Source organism: Aegilops tauschii, chromosome 4, assembly GCF_002575655.3.
Source record: "Aegilops tauschii subsp. strangulata cultivar AL8/78 chromosome 4, Aet v6.0, whole genome shotgun sequence".
NCBI classification, from domain to species: Eukaryota; Viridiplantae; Streptophyta; class Magnoliopsida; order Poales; family Poaceae; genus Aegilops; species Aegilops tauschii.
This window is the reverse complement of record NC_053038.3, coordinates 11,840,101-11,857,781: the sequence shown is the minus strand read 5'-3', so window position 1 is coordinate 11,857,781 and position 17,681 is coordinate 11,840,101. Positions and strand designations below refer to the sequence as shown.

The 17,681-nt window shown below is 49.7% G+C and overlaps 2 protein-coding genes across 3 annotated transcripts; one reads left to right on the top strand and one right to left on the bottom strand.

Annotated features, from left to right (window-relative positions):
• Positions 1-3,709: 3,709 nt before the first annotated feature.
• Positions 3,710-8,830, top strand: LOC109781745 (protein NRT1/ PTR FAMILY 2.11). The gene is made up of 3 exons (XM_020340351.2): positions 3,710-4,109; positions 4,184-4,401; positions 7,137-8,830. The coding sequence occupies exons 1-3, from the start codon at positions 3,938-3,940 to the stop codon at positions 8,535-8,537; spliced, it is 1,791 nt and encodes a 596-aa protein (XP_020195940.1). The 5' UTR covers positions 3,710-3,937; the 3' UTR covers positions 8,538-8,830.
• A 234-nt stretch (positions 8,831-9,064) lies between these two features.
• Positions 9,065-16,470, bottom strand: LOC109781744 (protein FLOURY ENDOSPERM 6, chloroplastic). Of its 2 annotated transcripts, XM_020340350.4 has the most exons (10): positions 15,486-16,323; positions 15,347-15,400; positions 15,139-15,257; positions 13,764-13,958; positions 13,593-13,685; positions 13,450-13,499; positions 11,650-11,795; positions 11,417-11,564; positions 9,617-9,685; positions 9,065-9,541 (listed from the first exon to the last, which is right to left on the bottom strand). In XM_020340350.4, exons 1-10 carry the CDS (start codon positions 16,025-16,027, stop codon positions 9,446-9,448), a joined length of 1,512 nt encoding a protein of 503 aa, XP_020195939.1. In that variant the 5' UTR covers positions 16,028-16,323; the 3' UTR covers positions 9,065-9,445. The 2 variants fall into 2 exon arrangements, with proteins under 2 accessions (XP_020195939.1, XP_020195938.1); XM_020340349.4 differs by having other exon boundaries at positions 13,450-13,685; positions 15,486-16,470.
• Between the last annotated feature and the right edge of the window lie 1,211 nt (positions 16,471-17,681).

Genomic DNA, 17,681 nt, shown 5'->3' with positions numbered 1-17,681 from the left:
ACAGCTCCTGTTTTGACGGTGGACGCCATGCGTCCGTCGAGGGAACGCCGGCGACTCACAGCGCTCGTCGGTCTGCTCACTGGAAGTCCCTGCTCCTTCGTTAATTTGCAGCGCTGCCACCTGAGGCAAATTTGACAAATTTGACCTATAGACGAAATCAAATCCGTAAAACTATTTCACGCGGCTGACCTTTTTGTGTGACGCCCGACACGAAGGCGCCACACTATACTGTGCAACGCCTCACAGATAGGCGCTACACGGCCAGCGTCGCACCCGTGTGATCAGAAAATTACTAAGTCAGTGTGCAGCGCCTGAGAGCTAGGCGCCACACTATACAGTGTAGCGCCTAGCTCCCAGGCGTTGCACTAGTGCAGCGCCTGAGAGCTAGGCGCCACGGGTCAGCCGCGTGAAATAGTTTCACGGACAGTTCATTCTATGATTTGATTTCGTCTATAGGTCAAATTTGTCAAATTTGCCGCCACCTGAGACCCGACCCGACCCGGCACGCAAAATCGCTTCCAGAGGTAGAAGCAAAGGACTGCAATAACCAGGCTTGCACTCGTGCCATGCGACCGAAAATTTAAAATAAAAATTGACTTTTTTTTCTACATAATGCGACCAAAAGTTAAAAGGGCAGCGCTAGGCGCCGGCTGACCGGCCCAAATTTCGGCCGATTACCGCGCTGCCGTGCGATGTGCCTAGTGGCATCCATTGGATTTAAGCCCCGGCGTTCGTCATTGATCTCACACTTTGCCGGAGACAAAAAGCAAACCGCATCGCACATCTCACAGATCTCCAGCTCGTCGCCCCGTCGTGTCGTGGAGACACCACCTGGCCCGTTCTGGCGATCTCGCAGCACCACCGGTGTGCTGCAGAGCACCGCTCGTCGTAGCTCTGTCGTCGCCGGCTCCACCGTCGTTCTGAGCGCATCTCCGCCAATGACGTTCGTAGCTTGGTCGCGATCAGTTGCAGCTTCTCCCGTCGATGGTTGCAGCAAAACGTGGCCCACACTGCGCTCGTGCCAGTCTGTGTCACCCTGTTGTAGCAGCCGCGGCCAATGGTGGTTGCAATGTGGATGCCGGTTGTAGCCGTTGCGTCCAACCGCTGTAGCACTCCATGATGCCGGTTCCAGCAAAAAACGGTCCTCCGTTGTCTCCAGCAGAAAACATGGCCGAGGAATGATGGAACCAGCGAATTAACGCACGATTAATATGCCGATTTCTTTGTTACCGATTTTGTTCTCTTTTGTCGTTCCCATGTTTCGGTATCCCTGTGAGAAAATCATACTCTGTCTGGCCATATGATGATGGATACCGTCACGCCGAGAGGACCCTAAGAATATCTCTCCATCGCCGGAGGAGCAAATCCCAATCTCAAGCTATCTAGTCCCTCATGATACGTTTTCGATGAACATGTAAGTTGCCATTATGATCACCCTGTTATGGTTGACGTTTGAACAACCCAAAGCGCATCCTATGGTATGGAGTTACTCGATACTTTCATGGTCTAAGAAATTATGCATATGTTAAGTTCCTCTATGTTATAAACCATAAACTTGTGACGAAATGATCTCACAGTATAACAATCAATTTTGGTCCATTCAATACAAGTGTTCTTCTAACATGGTGCCCTCAAAGTTGCCAACATCACTGTTACATTTAACTATGCCCACAATTAGGAAAATACAACCATCATGCAATATTTGAGCTAGTCCTAGAGGCAAGACCAGGAATCCCGTTTTACCGTTTAGAACTCTACACGTGCTCACGAGTTTTCCACTGAACCTCTTGGTTATCGCAGGTTTGAGAACCATATCAGTTACAACATAGAACATAAACATGAATTATAAACCTAGAAATAAATAATACTCAAATATTATTACCTCTAGAGCATATTTCCAACAGTCGAACATTTTGTCTCTCATGGTAGTTTGGCTATAGAAGTCAATGAGGACATCATGCATGACTTATAGATGAAAACGGATTCTGCGAGGGTGACCCACCATATCCCATGTTATTTAACATTGCCGCAGATATGAGCATTTTGATTGAGCGGGCTAACCAAGTTGCACGGGTAATGTCCCATCTAGTAGATGGGGGCCTCTCGATTCTGCAATACACCGATGACACTATTCCGTTTATTGAACATGACCTTGAAAAAGCTATGATTTCAGCGTTCGAGCAGATGTCGGGTCTTAAAATCAACTTCTATAAAAGTGAATTGCTTTATTTCCAAGAAGCTAATGAGAGGCCTCCAGAGTATGTTGATTTGTTTGGTTGTGTGCAATGTCAGTTCTTGGTTAGATGCTTGAGAATTTCAATCCATTATTGACATCGCATTAACGCAAAGTGGAAATTGATTGCTTGTATCTGCGTTGGTAATTCCTCGAAGAGGAGAGGATGATGCAGCACAACAACGGTAAGTATTTCCCTCAGTTATGAAACCAAGGTTATCAATCCAATGGGAGAACCGAGCAGCACTATGTAAACTACACCTGCACACAAACCACAAAAACTTGCTACCCAACGCGTAAGAGGGGTTGTCACAGGGTGCGCCTGGGCCTTTTGGCGCGCTCTGGTGCCTAGTGGGCCCCACAGGCCTCCTCTGGTGCACTTCTTTGGCTCCCTAGGTATCTTTTCTCCTGGAAAAAAAATCTTCAAAAGTTTCGTGGCATTTGGACTTCGTTTTGGTATTCATATTCTGCAAAGTAAAAAATAAGCAGAAAACAACAACTAGCATTGGACAATATGTCAATAGGTTAGTCCCAAAAAATGATATAAAGTTGCTAGTAAATGAGTATAAAGATCCAAGAATGATACTTTAATAGCACGGAACAATCAAAATTTATAGATACATTGGAGAAGTATCAGAAATATGTTGAAGAGCGACTGGAGAAACGCTTAAGTGGTCGGAAAGGCAAACTGCTCTCAGTTGGAGGACGCCTTGTTTGATCAATTCAGTACTTTGCGCCGCATGTGCTCCACTACCCTTCCTAGCCTCTGTGCCGCCAGCTCCGGCAAAGCAGTCCTCTCTCCCGTCCTCGCCGTGTGGGGACGCTGTGGGTGGCCTGGACGCCACCGCGGTGCGTCCGACAACTCTCTGGCTCTGCCTTGTGGTTGATGTGTTCGACACATTGTCTGAACGGATTTTTCTGATTTCATTAGGGAAAATGAATGGAGTCTATGCTTTGTTGGACGAGGAGTGTGGACCGACGGAGCTTGATCAAATGATTCAAGATGAGTTATTCGATTCCTCGGATTCGGACGAAAAAGTGAACATGATCATGCGCATGCAAGAGGAAATGGACCGGCAGGTGGAGCATATTCTCAACTTCAGGCTCAATCAAAGGGAGAAGAGTGATCAACCAGAATAGGGTGTCCGGAGCAAAGCTACTGCACAAGGACTACTTTGCTCCCGAGCCTACTTTCCCGGATGATCCTTGTGCATGGATTTTCATGGATTTGAGAGTCTGGATTTCAGATATGTGGATTCCGGGAGCGAAATGTGAGGGCCCATCCGGATGAGTCCGTGGGCATATAGAAGGCCGGATTTGCCAAGCCCGGTTGTAGATGCTCTAATGTTATATCATGTACAAGCAAATCCATTCATTTTTAAACAAGCGAGCTCTAGCCGGTGGGCACACAACACTGTTGTTCGGATAACAAAGGAAGGAGTCATATACTCCCTGCCAGCAGGGGCCCCTGCTTCTGGCAGCACAGGAAAGGGTTGGAGTGGAAGTGGAGAAAACCCTGGCATCGTGACGACCACCACTGTTCCCTCCCTCCCTTTCGTTGTATAAAGAGAGCGAGCAGGCAGAGCACTCCCCTCAGTCTCATCTTGCTGGTACCCGAAGCAAGGAAACCCACACCCACCCGCACCCGCCCCGGGAGAAAGGGGCGAGGCCGAGAGCGAGAGCGCAGCGGCCGCCGGAGCGAGAATGCGCGGCGGTGGCGGGCGGGAGGACGAGGAGGCCGGGCAGAAGCTCAAGAGCATGGACTCCGGCAAGGGCATGGACGGCGGCGGCGGCAGCAGCGGCGACGACGACAGCCCGCACCCGCCGCGGCCCGCCCTCAAGTACCACGGCTGGAAGGCCATGCCCTTCATCATAGGTACGTGCGTGCGTGCTCTGGAGCCGGTCGACGCGCCCCGGCCGGGATCTGAGCTGATCGAGTTCATGTCGCAGGGAACGAGACGTTCGAGAAGCTGGGGACGCTGGGCACGTCGGCGAACCTGCTGGTGTACCTGACGCAGGTGTTCCACATGCGGAGCGTGGACGCCGCGACGCTGCTCAACGGGCTCAACGGCACCACCAGCCTGGCCCCCATCGTCGGCGCCTTCCTCTCCGACGCCTACCTCGGCCGCTACCTCGCGCTCGCCATCGCCTCCGTCGCCTCCCTCATCGTGAGCCCCTCTCCCTCTCCCCGCCAACTCCCACCAGATCCATCCATCCACCACGCACCCTGTATGTCCCTCCCCTCTTCTCGCCCGCTTTCATGGCGAATCGCCGGCGTCCATGAACGCGAGACGCCATTGACCGGCCTCCGAATTGGGGATCGGGGCCGGGGATCGAGGCGGATGTCCGGGCGCTCTGTGCTCCCGCGGTTTCCTTTCTCGGGTTGGTCGGGGCTCGAGATTCAGTTGGCTCGTGCCTGTGCTTCGGGACTGTAGATCCATGGGTGGGTTGGTGGCCCGTCCTGCCGCACTGTGCGAGCCTGCACTTTCGAGGTGGCCTCGAACGATTCTCGTTCGTACTAATTTTTACTGTGTGTCGCTGCACATGGCACGATCGACCACGTGCGTGCGTGCGCGCCTTCTTCTTCTCGCTCGACGCCGACGCGTGATTGGAGTAGATGTGGATTAGCATTAGGAAATTTGCAACTACTCCCTCCATTCGGAATTACTTGTCTCAGAAATGGACGTGGCAAGCACTAATAACGGTTGGAGCGTCATGATGAGCTGAAGTTTCAGGCCGTTTACGAGTAGTTGACTTGGTATGTTGAGGACGGAGTCCGCACGGTTGATGAGGAGCTGGTACCGGATCGGACGGCTCGAATTCACGGTAGATTTAAACGGGAATCATCCAGGTTTTCTGAATGCTTAGGGGCCTGAATAATCCTGACCATAATGACGCTCTGTGAAAAGGGCGGCGTGAAAAATTAAAGCGCGCCTTTGAAGCGGCGCAGAAGTGAGTGAGGTGCAACTCATGATTTGCGCTCCACTAACCCCATATTATAGTGCCCTACGTGTGTTAATTAACCGGTGACCAAGGGGCTAAGAGTGTTGTCCTTTTCGAGCGAGTCATGCCACGCCACATCTACACATGCTACTACTACTGAGTAGTACTCCCTCCGTTCCTAAATACAAGTCTTTGTAGACATTTTAGATAAAATATAATATACGGATGCATGTAGACATATTTTAATATGCAGATTCACTCATTTTGCTCCGTATGTAGTCACCTGTTGAAATCTCTAGAAAGAGATATATTTGGGAACGGTCCCAATGGTATGATGAGATCCGAGCCGTCGACTTAGTTGGACGCAATCATGTGCCGGCCCATTTGTTGAAGACGTATTGTGAAGTAGTAGTAGTACTAAGTACTACTAGTATAATGCCACTCGTACTCCTGTCCTCCATCATTCCACCAACCAGTAAGTAGCTTCTACCGCTACTTACTAAGCTGGTGGGCTCCGTGCGATACGGATCTCATCATGTTTGTTCATCAGCGAGGAAAACAGGTGCTCCTGGTCTGGATAGAGGTTTGTAGTGTACATGCCACGCAATGATGGATGATATGATCCGTGCGTACACCTTATCCGGTCATGTACCCATCTCTTTCTTTTTGTTTTGTTTGGCAGAGGACGTGTAGTATGCGCTTGTCCTGGCAGCGACTGCCAGCTAGTAGTTGCACGACCCAGCCACGAGCGGCGGGCGGTCTTGGCTCGCTGCGGGCCGGCCGGAGTGGCATGGCAGCCGCCGTCAACATTGACCGGCCCAACGCGGCGGCCACCGGTTGCGTGGAAAAATGGCGCGCACGCTCCAGGACACGCACATCTCCCTCTTGCTCGCCCCCACCCGGCCCCCCTCTCACGATTCGATCCGCGCATTGTCCAGGAACACCCAGCCAGCAGCCCACGTTGCCGCGTCAATGTCAGTCGCCGCCATCGCTGGCCGCCCCCACACCTGTCCCTGTCTCCACCACGACCGAAACGCGAGCGAATCATGAGAATGGTATCGCCATTGGGCTGGCTCCGCCGAGCTGCTGTGCTGGAAGGTTCTTCCCTGTGCCTGAGCGACAACGACAGCCACTTGATGAGGCGCGGGCGGGGAGTGGGATGCATGCACCCAGCGTCCCAGCGCGCGCCGTGTCGTGTTCCCCCGGCGGTTGGACTCGTCGCGTGGCCGGCTGGATCCGTGGGTCGGAACGGGGGATTCGGTGGTGACCACGGCGAGGTGGGTGGGGGCGCGCACGGGGAGGTGAGGAAGGAGGAGTGAACGGCACTGTCGGGCTGCTGCCGGTTACCGGTTTTAACCAGCGGCGAAAGTGCAGTGGGGAGGCGGGAGTACGTGGGCACCAGCGCTACCGCACGGGAGTATGGCCGAGCGTGGGGACGCTACTGTGTTTGGACAAATGGCTGGTGTGTGCTGGGGCCTGCCCACCGGGCGTTGATGCATGCGTGCATGGTGGAGTGCATGCAGGACCCAGATAGGCCCGTCTGTCTGTATGACCAGGGCACGGACAGGTCTACTTGCATCTTCACCTTCTTCACTACATACATTTCTGCCATCTCTTCACCTAAGGGCATGTACAATGGTTGATAAGGCTATCTTATCTTACGTCTGCCATGTAATCTACACAAGACAATAGAAAGTAACGTACAGTGAATTATTCTTAGTCTTATCTTCAATAACTAGACATCCCTGAATATGTGACGAGACAATTGTTGCTAAGAGACCATCTCTTAATTAAGAGAAGGCTTATGATTTCTCTCTCCTTCACCTAAGTATTTAACCTATGTGGCGCACCATTGTACATATGCCCTCATGCACATCCATCTGCCTTTCCTGCATTGTGAATGTTAAGCTGCTTTAGCGATTCTGTAACTAACAATGTCTGCTCCTCCCTCCCACCCCAGGGCATGTTCTTCCTAACGCTGACGGCGGGCGCGGACAGCCTGCACCCGGCGGACTGCGGCGTGGGGGAGGTCTGCGAGAAGGCGAGCTCCTACCAGCTCGCCGTCCTCTTCATCGCCTTCGCCTTCCTCGTCATCGGCTCCGCGGGGATCCGGCCCTGCAGCATGCCGTTCGGCGCCGACCAATTCGACCCGCACACCGAGTCGGGCAAGCGCGGGATCAACAGCTTCTTCAACTGGTACTACTTCACCTTCACCTCCGCCATGCTCGTCTCCGCCACCGTCATCATCTACGTGCAGAGCAACGTCAACTGGGCCATCGGCCTCGGCATCCCCACCGCGCTCATGTTCCTCGCCTGCGTGCTCTTCTTCATGGGCACGCGCCTCTACGTGCGCGTCGTCCCCGAGGGCTCCCCCTTCACCACCATCGTGCAGGTCTTCGCCGCCGCCTTCGCCAAGCGCTCGCTCAAGCAGGCCAAGGACCCCAAGCAGGACCTGTTCGACCCGCCGCACACTAGCGCCATCGTCACCAAGCTCGCGCACACGGACCAGTTCCGGTGCCTCGACAAGGCCGCCATGGTGGCCTCCCCCGAGGAGGTGCGCTCCGGCGGCGCCGCGGCGGCCGACCCGTGGCGGCTCTGCACCGTGCAGCAGGTGGAGGAGGTGAAGTGCCTCATCCGCATCGTGCCCGTCTGGTCCACCGGGATCATCTACTACGTGGCCGTGGTGCAGCAGTCCACCTACGTCGTCTTCTCCGCGCTGCAGTCGGACCGCCGCCTCGGCAGCAGCTTCCACGTCCCCGCGGCGTCCTTCACCGTCTTCGCCATGCTCGCGCAGACGCTCTGGATCCCCATCTACGACCGCCTCCTCGTGCCCCGCCTCCGCAAGGTCACCGGCAAGGACGAGGGCTTCACGCTGCTCCAGCGCCAGGGCATCGGGATCGCGCTCTCCACCGTGGCCATGATCATCTCCGCCGTCGTCGAGGACCGGCGCAGGGACATCGCGCTCAACCAGCCGACCATCGGCACGACGCAGACGGGGGGCGGCATCTCCGCCATGTCCAGCTTCTGGATGGTGCCGCAGCTCATGATCCTAGGCCTCTCCGAGGCATTCAACCTCATCAGCCAGATCGAGTTCTACTACAAGGAGATCCCGGAGCACATGAGGAGCGTCGCCGGCGCGCTCGCCTTCTGCAACCTCGCGCTCGGGAACTACCTCAGCGGCTTCCTGACGACGATCGTGCACCGGACCACGGGGGGCGGGCAGAACTGGCTGGCGCAGGACCTCAACAAGGGCAGGCTCGACCTCTTCTACTGGATGATCGCCGGCATCGGCGTCTTCAACTTCGTCTACTTCATGATCTGCGCCAGGTGGTACAGGTTCAAGGGGACCAGGGATGCTTGATGCAATTTGGATGATCAAAAGAAGGGGGTAGAATAAGGTCAGGTGATTAATTCACGTGTCTTATACCACAGTAGCTATTTCCCTTTTGCGTTCTTATAATTTTTTGGTTCTGCTGTTATGAAATCGATCAATCAATCTATAGATGAAGTGGGCGGGGAAAGAGAGGAAGAAATGTACTGTAGACAACAGTGGGGTGGTTAATTCCTTGTAAGTTGTTAAAAATGAAAGAAACAACAATGGGGTGGTTGATTTCTTGTAAGTTGTTCAAATGAAAGATAAACGATTTCACTGTACTTGTGGGGTGTTTCAGGCATGCATGCCTTCAAACTGTACTGTGACGACCCAATGGAGGCTCACATCTCCACTGCGTTTTGTATTTGTGCCTGAGCTGCTGACCTTCTGCCGACCGATAGCTATCCCAACCAATCCCAACCAATGCATTTGACATGCTCTGTTCTATCAGATGAGTTCCCGGGCTGGATCTTAGTAAGAACCAGTGCGTGCATACTGACAGGCACGCCACCACCTTGACAAACTAACCACGGACAACTTTGCTATCACCAGATATGTACATTGTTACACACACCCGAGACACCGATGGCGAACTACCCCCAACCGCCACCGGGGCATTCGAGTGCCCCGCTATGCTTCTCCAGGGAGAAGAAAGAGGGGGAAGGAAAGAACACACACACCAACAGCTATATTCTTCTCCCATCTCAGCGGGGTGAAAGACAACACCCTGACCCTACACTGTCCAAGTCATGCGTGGCTCTAGAAAACAATCAAGAAACGACAGGCGGCAAAAACTGACAGGCTACAAGGAAGAAAGAAGCGATCTAATCAGTTGGCACCAATCATTGTTGATGACAATCTATAATCTACACAGTTACTACAAGGATGCAGGCAGGTCAAGTGACAATCATAAGGTTGTTTTCGTTCCCATGGTTGTTCACGGTAGGGCGCAGCGGGTCGTTCTTCCAAACACCATCAACAATAAATTTAATCTGAAGCACAAACGAACACCCACTATCAGATGATGTGAAAGTAGTGACAATGGAAGCAGAGTAGCACGCCATTACCTCATATCTACCGGGATACAACCTCAGGTTATACGAAAAAATGCCGCTTTCTGATTGTTCCATCCTTCTCTACAAAAAGGAAAATAGTCCAGTGTTTGATTATACTCAAGAATAAGGCGATAGCGATGACGATGTATAGATGACAAAACGTGTCATAGGCATGACATGGAACAGAATGTGATTAAGCAGGCAAACACAGAGCTATATATATTAACAGAGAGACTTCCTGCAGTACACAGCCCAAAGCAGACAACATTCCATGGACATTCATACAATTAGATGTTTAATTATTCAATATCTTGAAAGTTATATCAAAGGAGCGACAAGAGAGGTGAAATGGCATAACAAATTCATACTCCATCCGTCCCGAATTACTTGTCTTAGATCAAGTAATTTGGGACGCAGGTAATATTTCTTACTCTAGAACCAAATTTGATTTGTATTACTAACATTCTTCTGCTGGCTGATCTGAATTGTGCTGTGTGCTCCATGGAAATGCAAATATCATGTATACAAAATAAAACTAAACAGCACCCCCATACATATGGAAGTGAAACTAAGATCTATAATGGCAGAATGTTGTCCTTCAGGCTTCTACATCTAGTACCTATCCTATATGTGCTCGAACTGAAGAACATCTTTTTGGATATGTCAGTCATGTGACCAGTATCCTCCTAGGAACTGACTAAATCTCAGCTAAAGGTACCAGATAAAGATATGCTCCCTCCCTAACTTAATATGAAACGTTTTTCACATTGTCATAGACTCTAAAAATGTCTTATAAAAAGTTGCAGAGGTAGTATATTTGTTGCTAGGTCTTGCCTAGTGAAGCTCTTGTAAAATTGTGCTGCTTCAGTTTCCACTTAATATAAAATGATAAATACATACTCCCTCCGTTCCTTTTTATAAGATGTTTTTTTAAAGTCCACCTTTTCCATCTTTGACCAAGTTTATATAGAAAAAAGTATCAATATCTACAATACCAAATCAGTATCATCAGACCCTTCATGAAAAATATTTCCATATTGTATGTATTTAGTATTCATACATTGATTTTTTTTTTATAAACTTGGTCAAAGGTAGAAAAGCTTGACTTTCCAACAAACCAATACAAGTCATAAAAAGGAATGGAAGGAGTATTAACAAATATATGAAGATTCCATGTGCTTTTCCTTTTTCTTTTGGCATATAAAACAATGTTTCTAACCTTTCAAATCCAAATAACACGTAGTATTTCTAACACAAAGGTTATGGACACGTGTCATCACAATTGTGCCTATGCCAAAAACAGCACCAACAACCAAAATCAGATTACAAACTTGCTTTACTCCTAGAAACATATACGTAATAAACATCTTTCAAAGCACTTGGCGCCTTCGATCCCTACCATTCTCGTAACTACCATGTTGCTAGTTCCTGAAGTTACTTTACTTGTGTGTGAACCACATCAAATTAAGTACTCCCTCTGTAATATGGACTGGAGGGAGTATGTTCCCTAAGATGCAGGTTTCCATATAACTTGCTGTATGTGTTTGTTTTGCACTCATTAAGAAATGAATTAACTGTGCACATGATAAGGTGTTGGCAGTAAATTGCATTTACACAACTTAGGAGAGCAGCAATAGAACCAGCTTCTCTCTTCATTAATATTCAACTTAATACATAAATCAATGGAATTCACCTGACAACTAACACCAAAGAGTGATAGAAATTGAAATCATGAACTGCCACCCATTTTGTAGTTACTTGGTGAAGTTTATATATTTATTAATTAAGCAGAGAATTGGGACATGGACTTACTTGGCTTGTCCACCCATCAAAAGAACCGGTCAATAGAACTTCTGAAGCAGGATTGGGCCATACAACAGATACTGTGCGGAGCTCACTCAAAGCCTTCTCAACTTCATCAAGCCTCGTTTGCTTTTCTTCAATTATTTTGTTCTTCTCACTGATATCAACAGAATAAGTCATAAAAGAGATTGATACAAAATAAAAAGCGTAGATGATCAACATTCAATTGTGAGTGACCATACATTATTTCAAGCGCCACCTTGCCTTCTAATACTGCTATTTTAGCACGGATTGTCCGTAATTCTTCCTGGGCATGCATTACTTTTGTCTCTTCAAATTCCCAATCATCAGAGAACCCGTTTACCACATCTGCTTCTTCGCCATTTGACTGGAAAATGGAAGGGCAAAGATGGATGCTCAGAACAAGTATATTGCCTCTAGAAAAGTCAAGATGAGATGCATCAAGATCTTCCATTATCGTTTTAGTTTCATATCAGCGTCGGCCGAGTCTCGAAAATCAGAAACTTCCTACCAGTAATACAATGGTTCTAAAAAACAAGAATGTGTAATAATTTGCAAACTAAATCATTGCGACCAACAAAGCATGGAAACGGCCGAAACTGCCGAATTGCCGTCCTAATTCGGTGCGACACGGCGATATGGCCGGACATGCCGGGATACGCGTGTCCCCCAGTATCCCCTGATTTCCTAATTAAAGAAAGGAGAAAAACAAAGACACAGCTGGGATACGTATGGAATACGTTGGGGACACAGGAAGCTCAATAACAGCCTCGGCCCGATACAAACCCTATTTTGCAAGGTCGCACACACGCTTGCCACTAAAGGAACGCTGCTCCAAGTCGAACGCGCTATCGCCACCGCCCCCTGGACTCAACCGCCCGATGACAACCACGCTCGAGCAGATAACCCCAGCAGCCTCTTCTCAACCTCTTCATATCTTTGCTCGATTTCTTGCTGTTGAGTCTGCTGCTTGCTTCCCCATGCGTCCATGCCGTTGCTGCTTGCTCTTGAGCTGCTGCTCACTTGCATGCTGGTGCCTGGTGCTGCTGTTTTGATTGTTGCTTGATGTTAGGGAGCATGGCGTTTGGGAGCGCCACTGCTGGTGGCTAATCGTCCGTGGGTGAGGGTGAAAGTTACACCTGCATCCTTTGTTGCATGTCTTCTCCAGTCTCTACTCTCTAATAGACTAATACTAGCATTTGATGTATTTTGCAAGTTGCAATGACATGGGTCTAGAGGATCAATTAATTCAGTCATTGAACACTTGAAAAACAATACAACAAATGGAAATGGGGCAGTATTCTGATCTTATCTCAGTTTCTCTTCATTTTTTTAACTCTATATTACATGGCATGTTTTAATTTTTTTCATATATACTCGCCGTATCCCTGAATGGCTGTTTAATGCCGTATCCCGTGTCCCCTAGGCGTATCGCCGTGTCCATGTCTCCGTATCTGTGCTTTTTATATCGCGACTAGCTAACTACTTCCTCGTAGAGAACACAACTACATTCAGCAATCAGCACTGCAAGGGAATATTATTAGCGATAATCATTTGTTTGCGTTGCGAAATCACAACATTGCAAGACAAGATAGGGGATATACAGTGAATATCTACAGATATAAAATCAAAATTTATGGAAGTTGTTCCGTTGGCAAATGAACTTGTACCGTTTTCATGTTGTCAGACTGCATATTGATGAGGATACTGTTACAGTGTTAGTCAAAATCAAAAAATTTGACTGCATGCATCCCAAGATGGCACTTTTCTAGTGATGTGCGAGGGTATGATGCAGGCAGTGTTAAGTGCATAAAGAGAAAATTAGAGCAAGCAGAACCATATCTTCGGGTGTGTTTTGTTAGGAACAGCAGAGCCATGTCTAGTACAATGCATAAACAACTTTACAAATGCACAAGTGAAGAAAACTGAATGCAAAACCACACTAAAATCTCAAGATCACGTATCCCATCAGTATTTCACAACAAAAGATAGATAAGTAAAGAAGATGATACGAGACACACCATATATGACGAAACTCCATCAAATCTTGATCTTAATGTCTTAAGAGAATCTGCAAGATCGAATTCCAAATTTTGAAAACGTGCATGTATCTCATCTCTTTCAGAGTCTACATGATCACTAGGATAATCATTTATAACCACACCATTAGATGGTCCGGGAACATCATCTTCTATCAACACAGTGTCCAGGTCAGCACGTTTCGGTGGTTTTCTGCTCAAAGGATGGATCTCAGCGGCTGTCAGCATATTAAACATGTTATGAAATAATCATAAGATATGATGTGCAACAAAAGAAAGTTAAGTTATCATATAACCTTCAAAATCAGAAAACCGACTCTTGTCAAGAGACCATGTTCGCCATGCATCATTGGCCGAACTACTTGATTTGTTGGCCTCTGGTATTCCATTTTGAGAATGAGAGCGATGTATATTTCCATTCACAGGTATCCTTCGAGTGTACATGCCATCAGTTGGACTTCGACTAGGAGCTCCATTATGGTTCATTAAAGCTGCATGTATGTAACACAGAAGTATGATCATTAATATACAAATGAAGAAACACCAGCTAGAAATTAAGTATATGGTACATCAGAATAAAGGTTCACATACATAATTATCCAGAAGCTCTCTAACAAAAATTATCCATTAGTTGTCCATCAATAACAAACCAACACTATTTTCTACTCTTTCAATTATATAAGGTGGAACTCTTTCAATTTTCCTCTCTGAGTCTCCAGCCAAAAGTTTACAATGTGTACTTTTTACTGTTGATACTAATAGAGTACCGAGAAAATGATCCGTGTGCACTAAATCAGTAAAATACCTAAACACATGGTCAATCTTAAAGCGGTCCTTAATTAGTAAATATATTTGCAAATCGCAGAGTCTACTAACTTCAATCAACCATGTATATCTAGGGAGCATGGACCCTTCAATTCATTTAGGTGTTAGGGGGCAACTATTAACAGAGGCAATTTGAAATGGAAAATGAATTATGCTCCATGTATTGTAAGAGATTTAACACAAAAGGGCCATTAGCTTGGAAGGACCAAATGCTGAAATGGGCAGAGTAATAACAAAGCTAAACCAGTTGTATGTAACAGAACATATTACTACTATGATTAAAAGGCACAAACAAAATAATGTGGTAGTCTTCCGTAGATTCACGATTACTCAAATAATTGCAGTGCTGTCAAGGTGCAAACAACTTTACATCAAGCAGTAGCACGACGACAAAAAATATGTCGGATCATGAGAAATAAAGTTCTAATGCCAAACTTCTATTTTTAGAATGCGACATAGAACAAAAAACGGTACGTTTGTCCCCTTTGCAACCTTAAATGGAAAGCGCTAAACTACTGAACTGCTAGTTATATATGTCAGGGGAAAGGGAAGTCCGGTCCGTGAGAACAGACAGCTTTTGCATGAACTATTGTCAACGGCACTTCCTTCCTGCCCGGCATGAGCTTAGCATTAATTTTATCCAGCAGAGCGTTAAGCCACCTTCCACGGGCTGTAACTAAACATTATGGCACAATGAGCTCTATGCTATGCAAAGTTCCATTGGTTGCAAAAGTTGGTGTTACCTTATCAACAAACATATAACTGTTTGCAAAGAAGATGCTCATGCTGCACAACTGAAAACAACACATGTTTCGATAGAACGCGGAGAATCGAAAATGCGCGTACCGCCATTTTGACCTTGCCCTCCCGCTTGATTCTTGCTGCGTGGCGGTGGCCGCGCACGCTCCCTCTCTCTCCGCAGCCTGGCGAGCATTCCCTCCAGGCCTGCTCCAGACCCTGCCTCCCTGCAATCGATTACGGAGCAAGAAGCAAAATCAATAAGGAACCAACATATCAATCAAAATAACTCAAAAGAGATTTAGCAGGCACCCACTCTGTTTCCTCCGTCTCCGGCTGCCTCCCAGACCGCGTCGGTTCCTGCTGCTCCCTGCAACACTCGGAATTCAGCAAGTCGTCGCAGAGCAATCAACAGAGGGGTACATTACACATCACAGAGCGGCTCGGTTACCCACCTTACGGAATCCGCCGCCGAGTTTGGCGGTCGGCCAGAAGGACCCGCCTCGGGCGGGTAGTCAGGGTGCACGCCGGGGCCGGCCGACGACGCGGCCGGCCGCCGCGCGTCGTCGTCGGAGGACCAGGACCATCCGAGGGAGAGCCAGCCTCCGCTGGACTCGACGGCGGCGGCGAGGTCGGCGCGCCCCGCGGCGAGGAGCTCGGCGCGGGTGGGGAACGCGCCGGGCTTGTCGGAGCGGCGCATGAAGTCGTAGATCGCTTCCTCGACCTCCTCCTGGCCCCGAGGGTCGCGCTGCGGCGGCGCGGGCGCATTGGACGGGCGCGGGCGCGGGTCCGGGGCCGGGGCCGGGGCGGGCTGGCGGCGGTAGGGCTGCCGCGGCGGGGGCCTGTAGGCGGCGCAGACGCAGACGCGGCCGCGGCAGGGCTGCGGCCCGTAGGCGGGCGCGGCGAAGACGCGGTGGCGGCGAGGGGCGGGGGCGGGGGCGGGAGGCAGGGGTAGGGTTAGGGCTGGGAGGGACAGCGAGAGGAGGAAGGGGGGCATCGCCGTCGCATTTCTCTGCCGCTCCCCGAGCGGCGAGGGCGGGAGCTTTCCCGGAACCGGAGAGCGGAGGAGGGAGGGGGAAAACGAAAAAAAATAGAGCGACGCCAGCGCCGTCCACCACCACTAGTAGAGTAGAGCCAGCTCGTCACGTCCCTGTCGCGGCGAGCTCTCCGTGACCCGTTGCCGTGCCTGCGCCTGGCCCTCGGCGTATGGGTGTAGTATGTCGGCCTGGTCGACTGCCACGCTTACCCTGCGCTGCCGCTGCCGCCGCCGGTCGCCGTCGCCGCGCTCCGCTGCCCACAGATCATCGACGTCCGGGCCACGGAAGGGCGGACTTTAATAAGCTTTGCTTTTTGATTGATCGACGGATGGATGGATGGAAGCACGGCGTGACGAAAGATGGAAACGTCGAGGCGTGTCGTGTGAGAACCCTGGTGCGTTTTGCGCTTTTCTGGCCGACGGCTCTGCTTGTGAACTTCCCTCTACCTTTTTGTCTAGTACGGAGTATTTGCTAAACGCAGAGCTAAAAGAAGGGAAATCTTAACTGGCCGACGGCAGCCGGGGACGTTTTCCCAGCGAACTACGTTAGAACCGTTGGATTGTGGCGGCACGGATCTTAGCGCAAGTCGTATGCCGCGTCGGCGTCGACCGGCCATTCGTTCCGAGTGAGAACGACGCGAACGTGGGGCGCTGAAGTGCCCTCTCACCCCACCAGCTCGGTCGATTCCCCGTCCACACTCTCTCGTTCCCTTCCGCACCAGGTGGTTGGCGGTATAAGGCCGGAGGCGCCACCGGCGAGGCGCGGGAAGAGGTGTGCAACGCCGACGCTGTCCCCATCGAGGTCCTCAGTGGGCGGACTTTGTTGGGATCCGTCGAGGTGGTCGGCGGGTGACGATGTCCTGGATTAGGGGGTGCACACCACGTCGGCCCGCCATTCATGGGTCGGGCCGAGGACCTACCAACAACTGAAGAATGTCGTACTCAAGATGGTAATCCCCCGAAGACTTGGCGTGCACTTTAAGGCGTATTCAAATGATTGGCATGTCATCCCTAAGTTGTAGCCGACATACTTGTAAACCCTAATACCCCGGTGCCTATATAAGCCGAGGGGTTCAGTCTGTAGAGGCACGTTCAAGGTTTTAGATATTAGACCTCACACACCACACCACCAATCACAAGAAGCCGTGAAAAGCAAATACATGATCAGGTGAATGCTAACTTAAGTTTATCATTTGACCTTGAAACACATGGTCATGCCTTCACCTCCTTCGTTGTTGGTTGAACTTAGGTGCAACATCGAAGAAGACCAACAACATTTCAGTCCATTCCGAAAACACTGTTTTATGACGAAGAAACAGAGTTGCGAAGAAATAGGTTTGTCTGCTGAAGAAACAATGTTTAGGCGTTGGTGAAACAATGTTTTGCACAAGTTTGGATATCCCAACTTGCGAAAGGTTTCCATAACTCGAGTTTGCTGCTGAAGGAAACATTGTTCGACTCCAGTGAACAATGGTTGGTCGGGAACGGCCGACCACCTCCGACGAGAGATTCCTAGAAGCTACCGCATTAAGTCTCGAAGCCCGTTTAGTCACACTGAAGCTGGTTCTCTTTCATACCTGTCCAGGGGTTTGTCCCTATAATAAATAGGATAACT

Bases quoted from the DNA above. Each gene is read 5' to 3' on its own strand.
- LOC109781745 (XM_020340351.2), top strand. From the start codon at position 3,938: ATGCGCGGCGGTGGCGGGCGGGAGGACGAGGAGGCCGGGCAGAAGCTC. The intron at 4,110-4,183 runs GTACGTGCGTGC...TTCATGTCGCAG, and splicing joins GGCCATGCCCTTCATCATAG to GGAACGAGACGTTCGAGAAG. The intron at 4,402-7,136 runs GTGAGCCCCTCT...CTCCCACCCCAG, and splicing joins CCTCCGTCGCCTCCCTCATC to GGCATGTTCTTCCTAACGCT.
- LOC109781744 (XM_020340349.4), bottom strand. From the start codon at position 16,027: ATGCCCCCCTTCCTCCTCTCGCTGTCCCTCCCAGCCCTAACCCTACCC. The intron at 15,401-15,485 runs GTGGGTAACCGA...CGAGTGTTGCAG, and splicing joins TCGGCGGCGGATTCCGTAAG to GGAGCAGCAGGAACCGACGC. The intron at 11,565-11,649 runs GTATGGTCACTC...TGTTGATATCAG, and splicing joins AAGGTGGCGCTTGAAATAAT to TGAGAAGAACAAAATAATTG.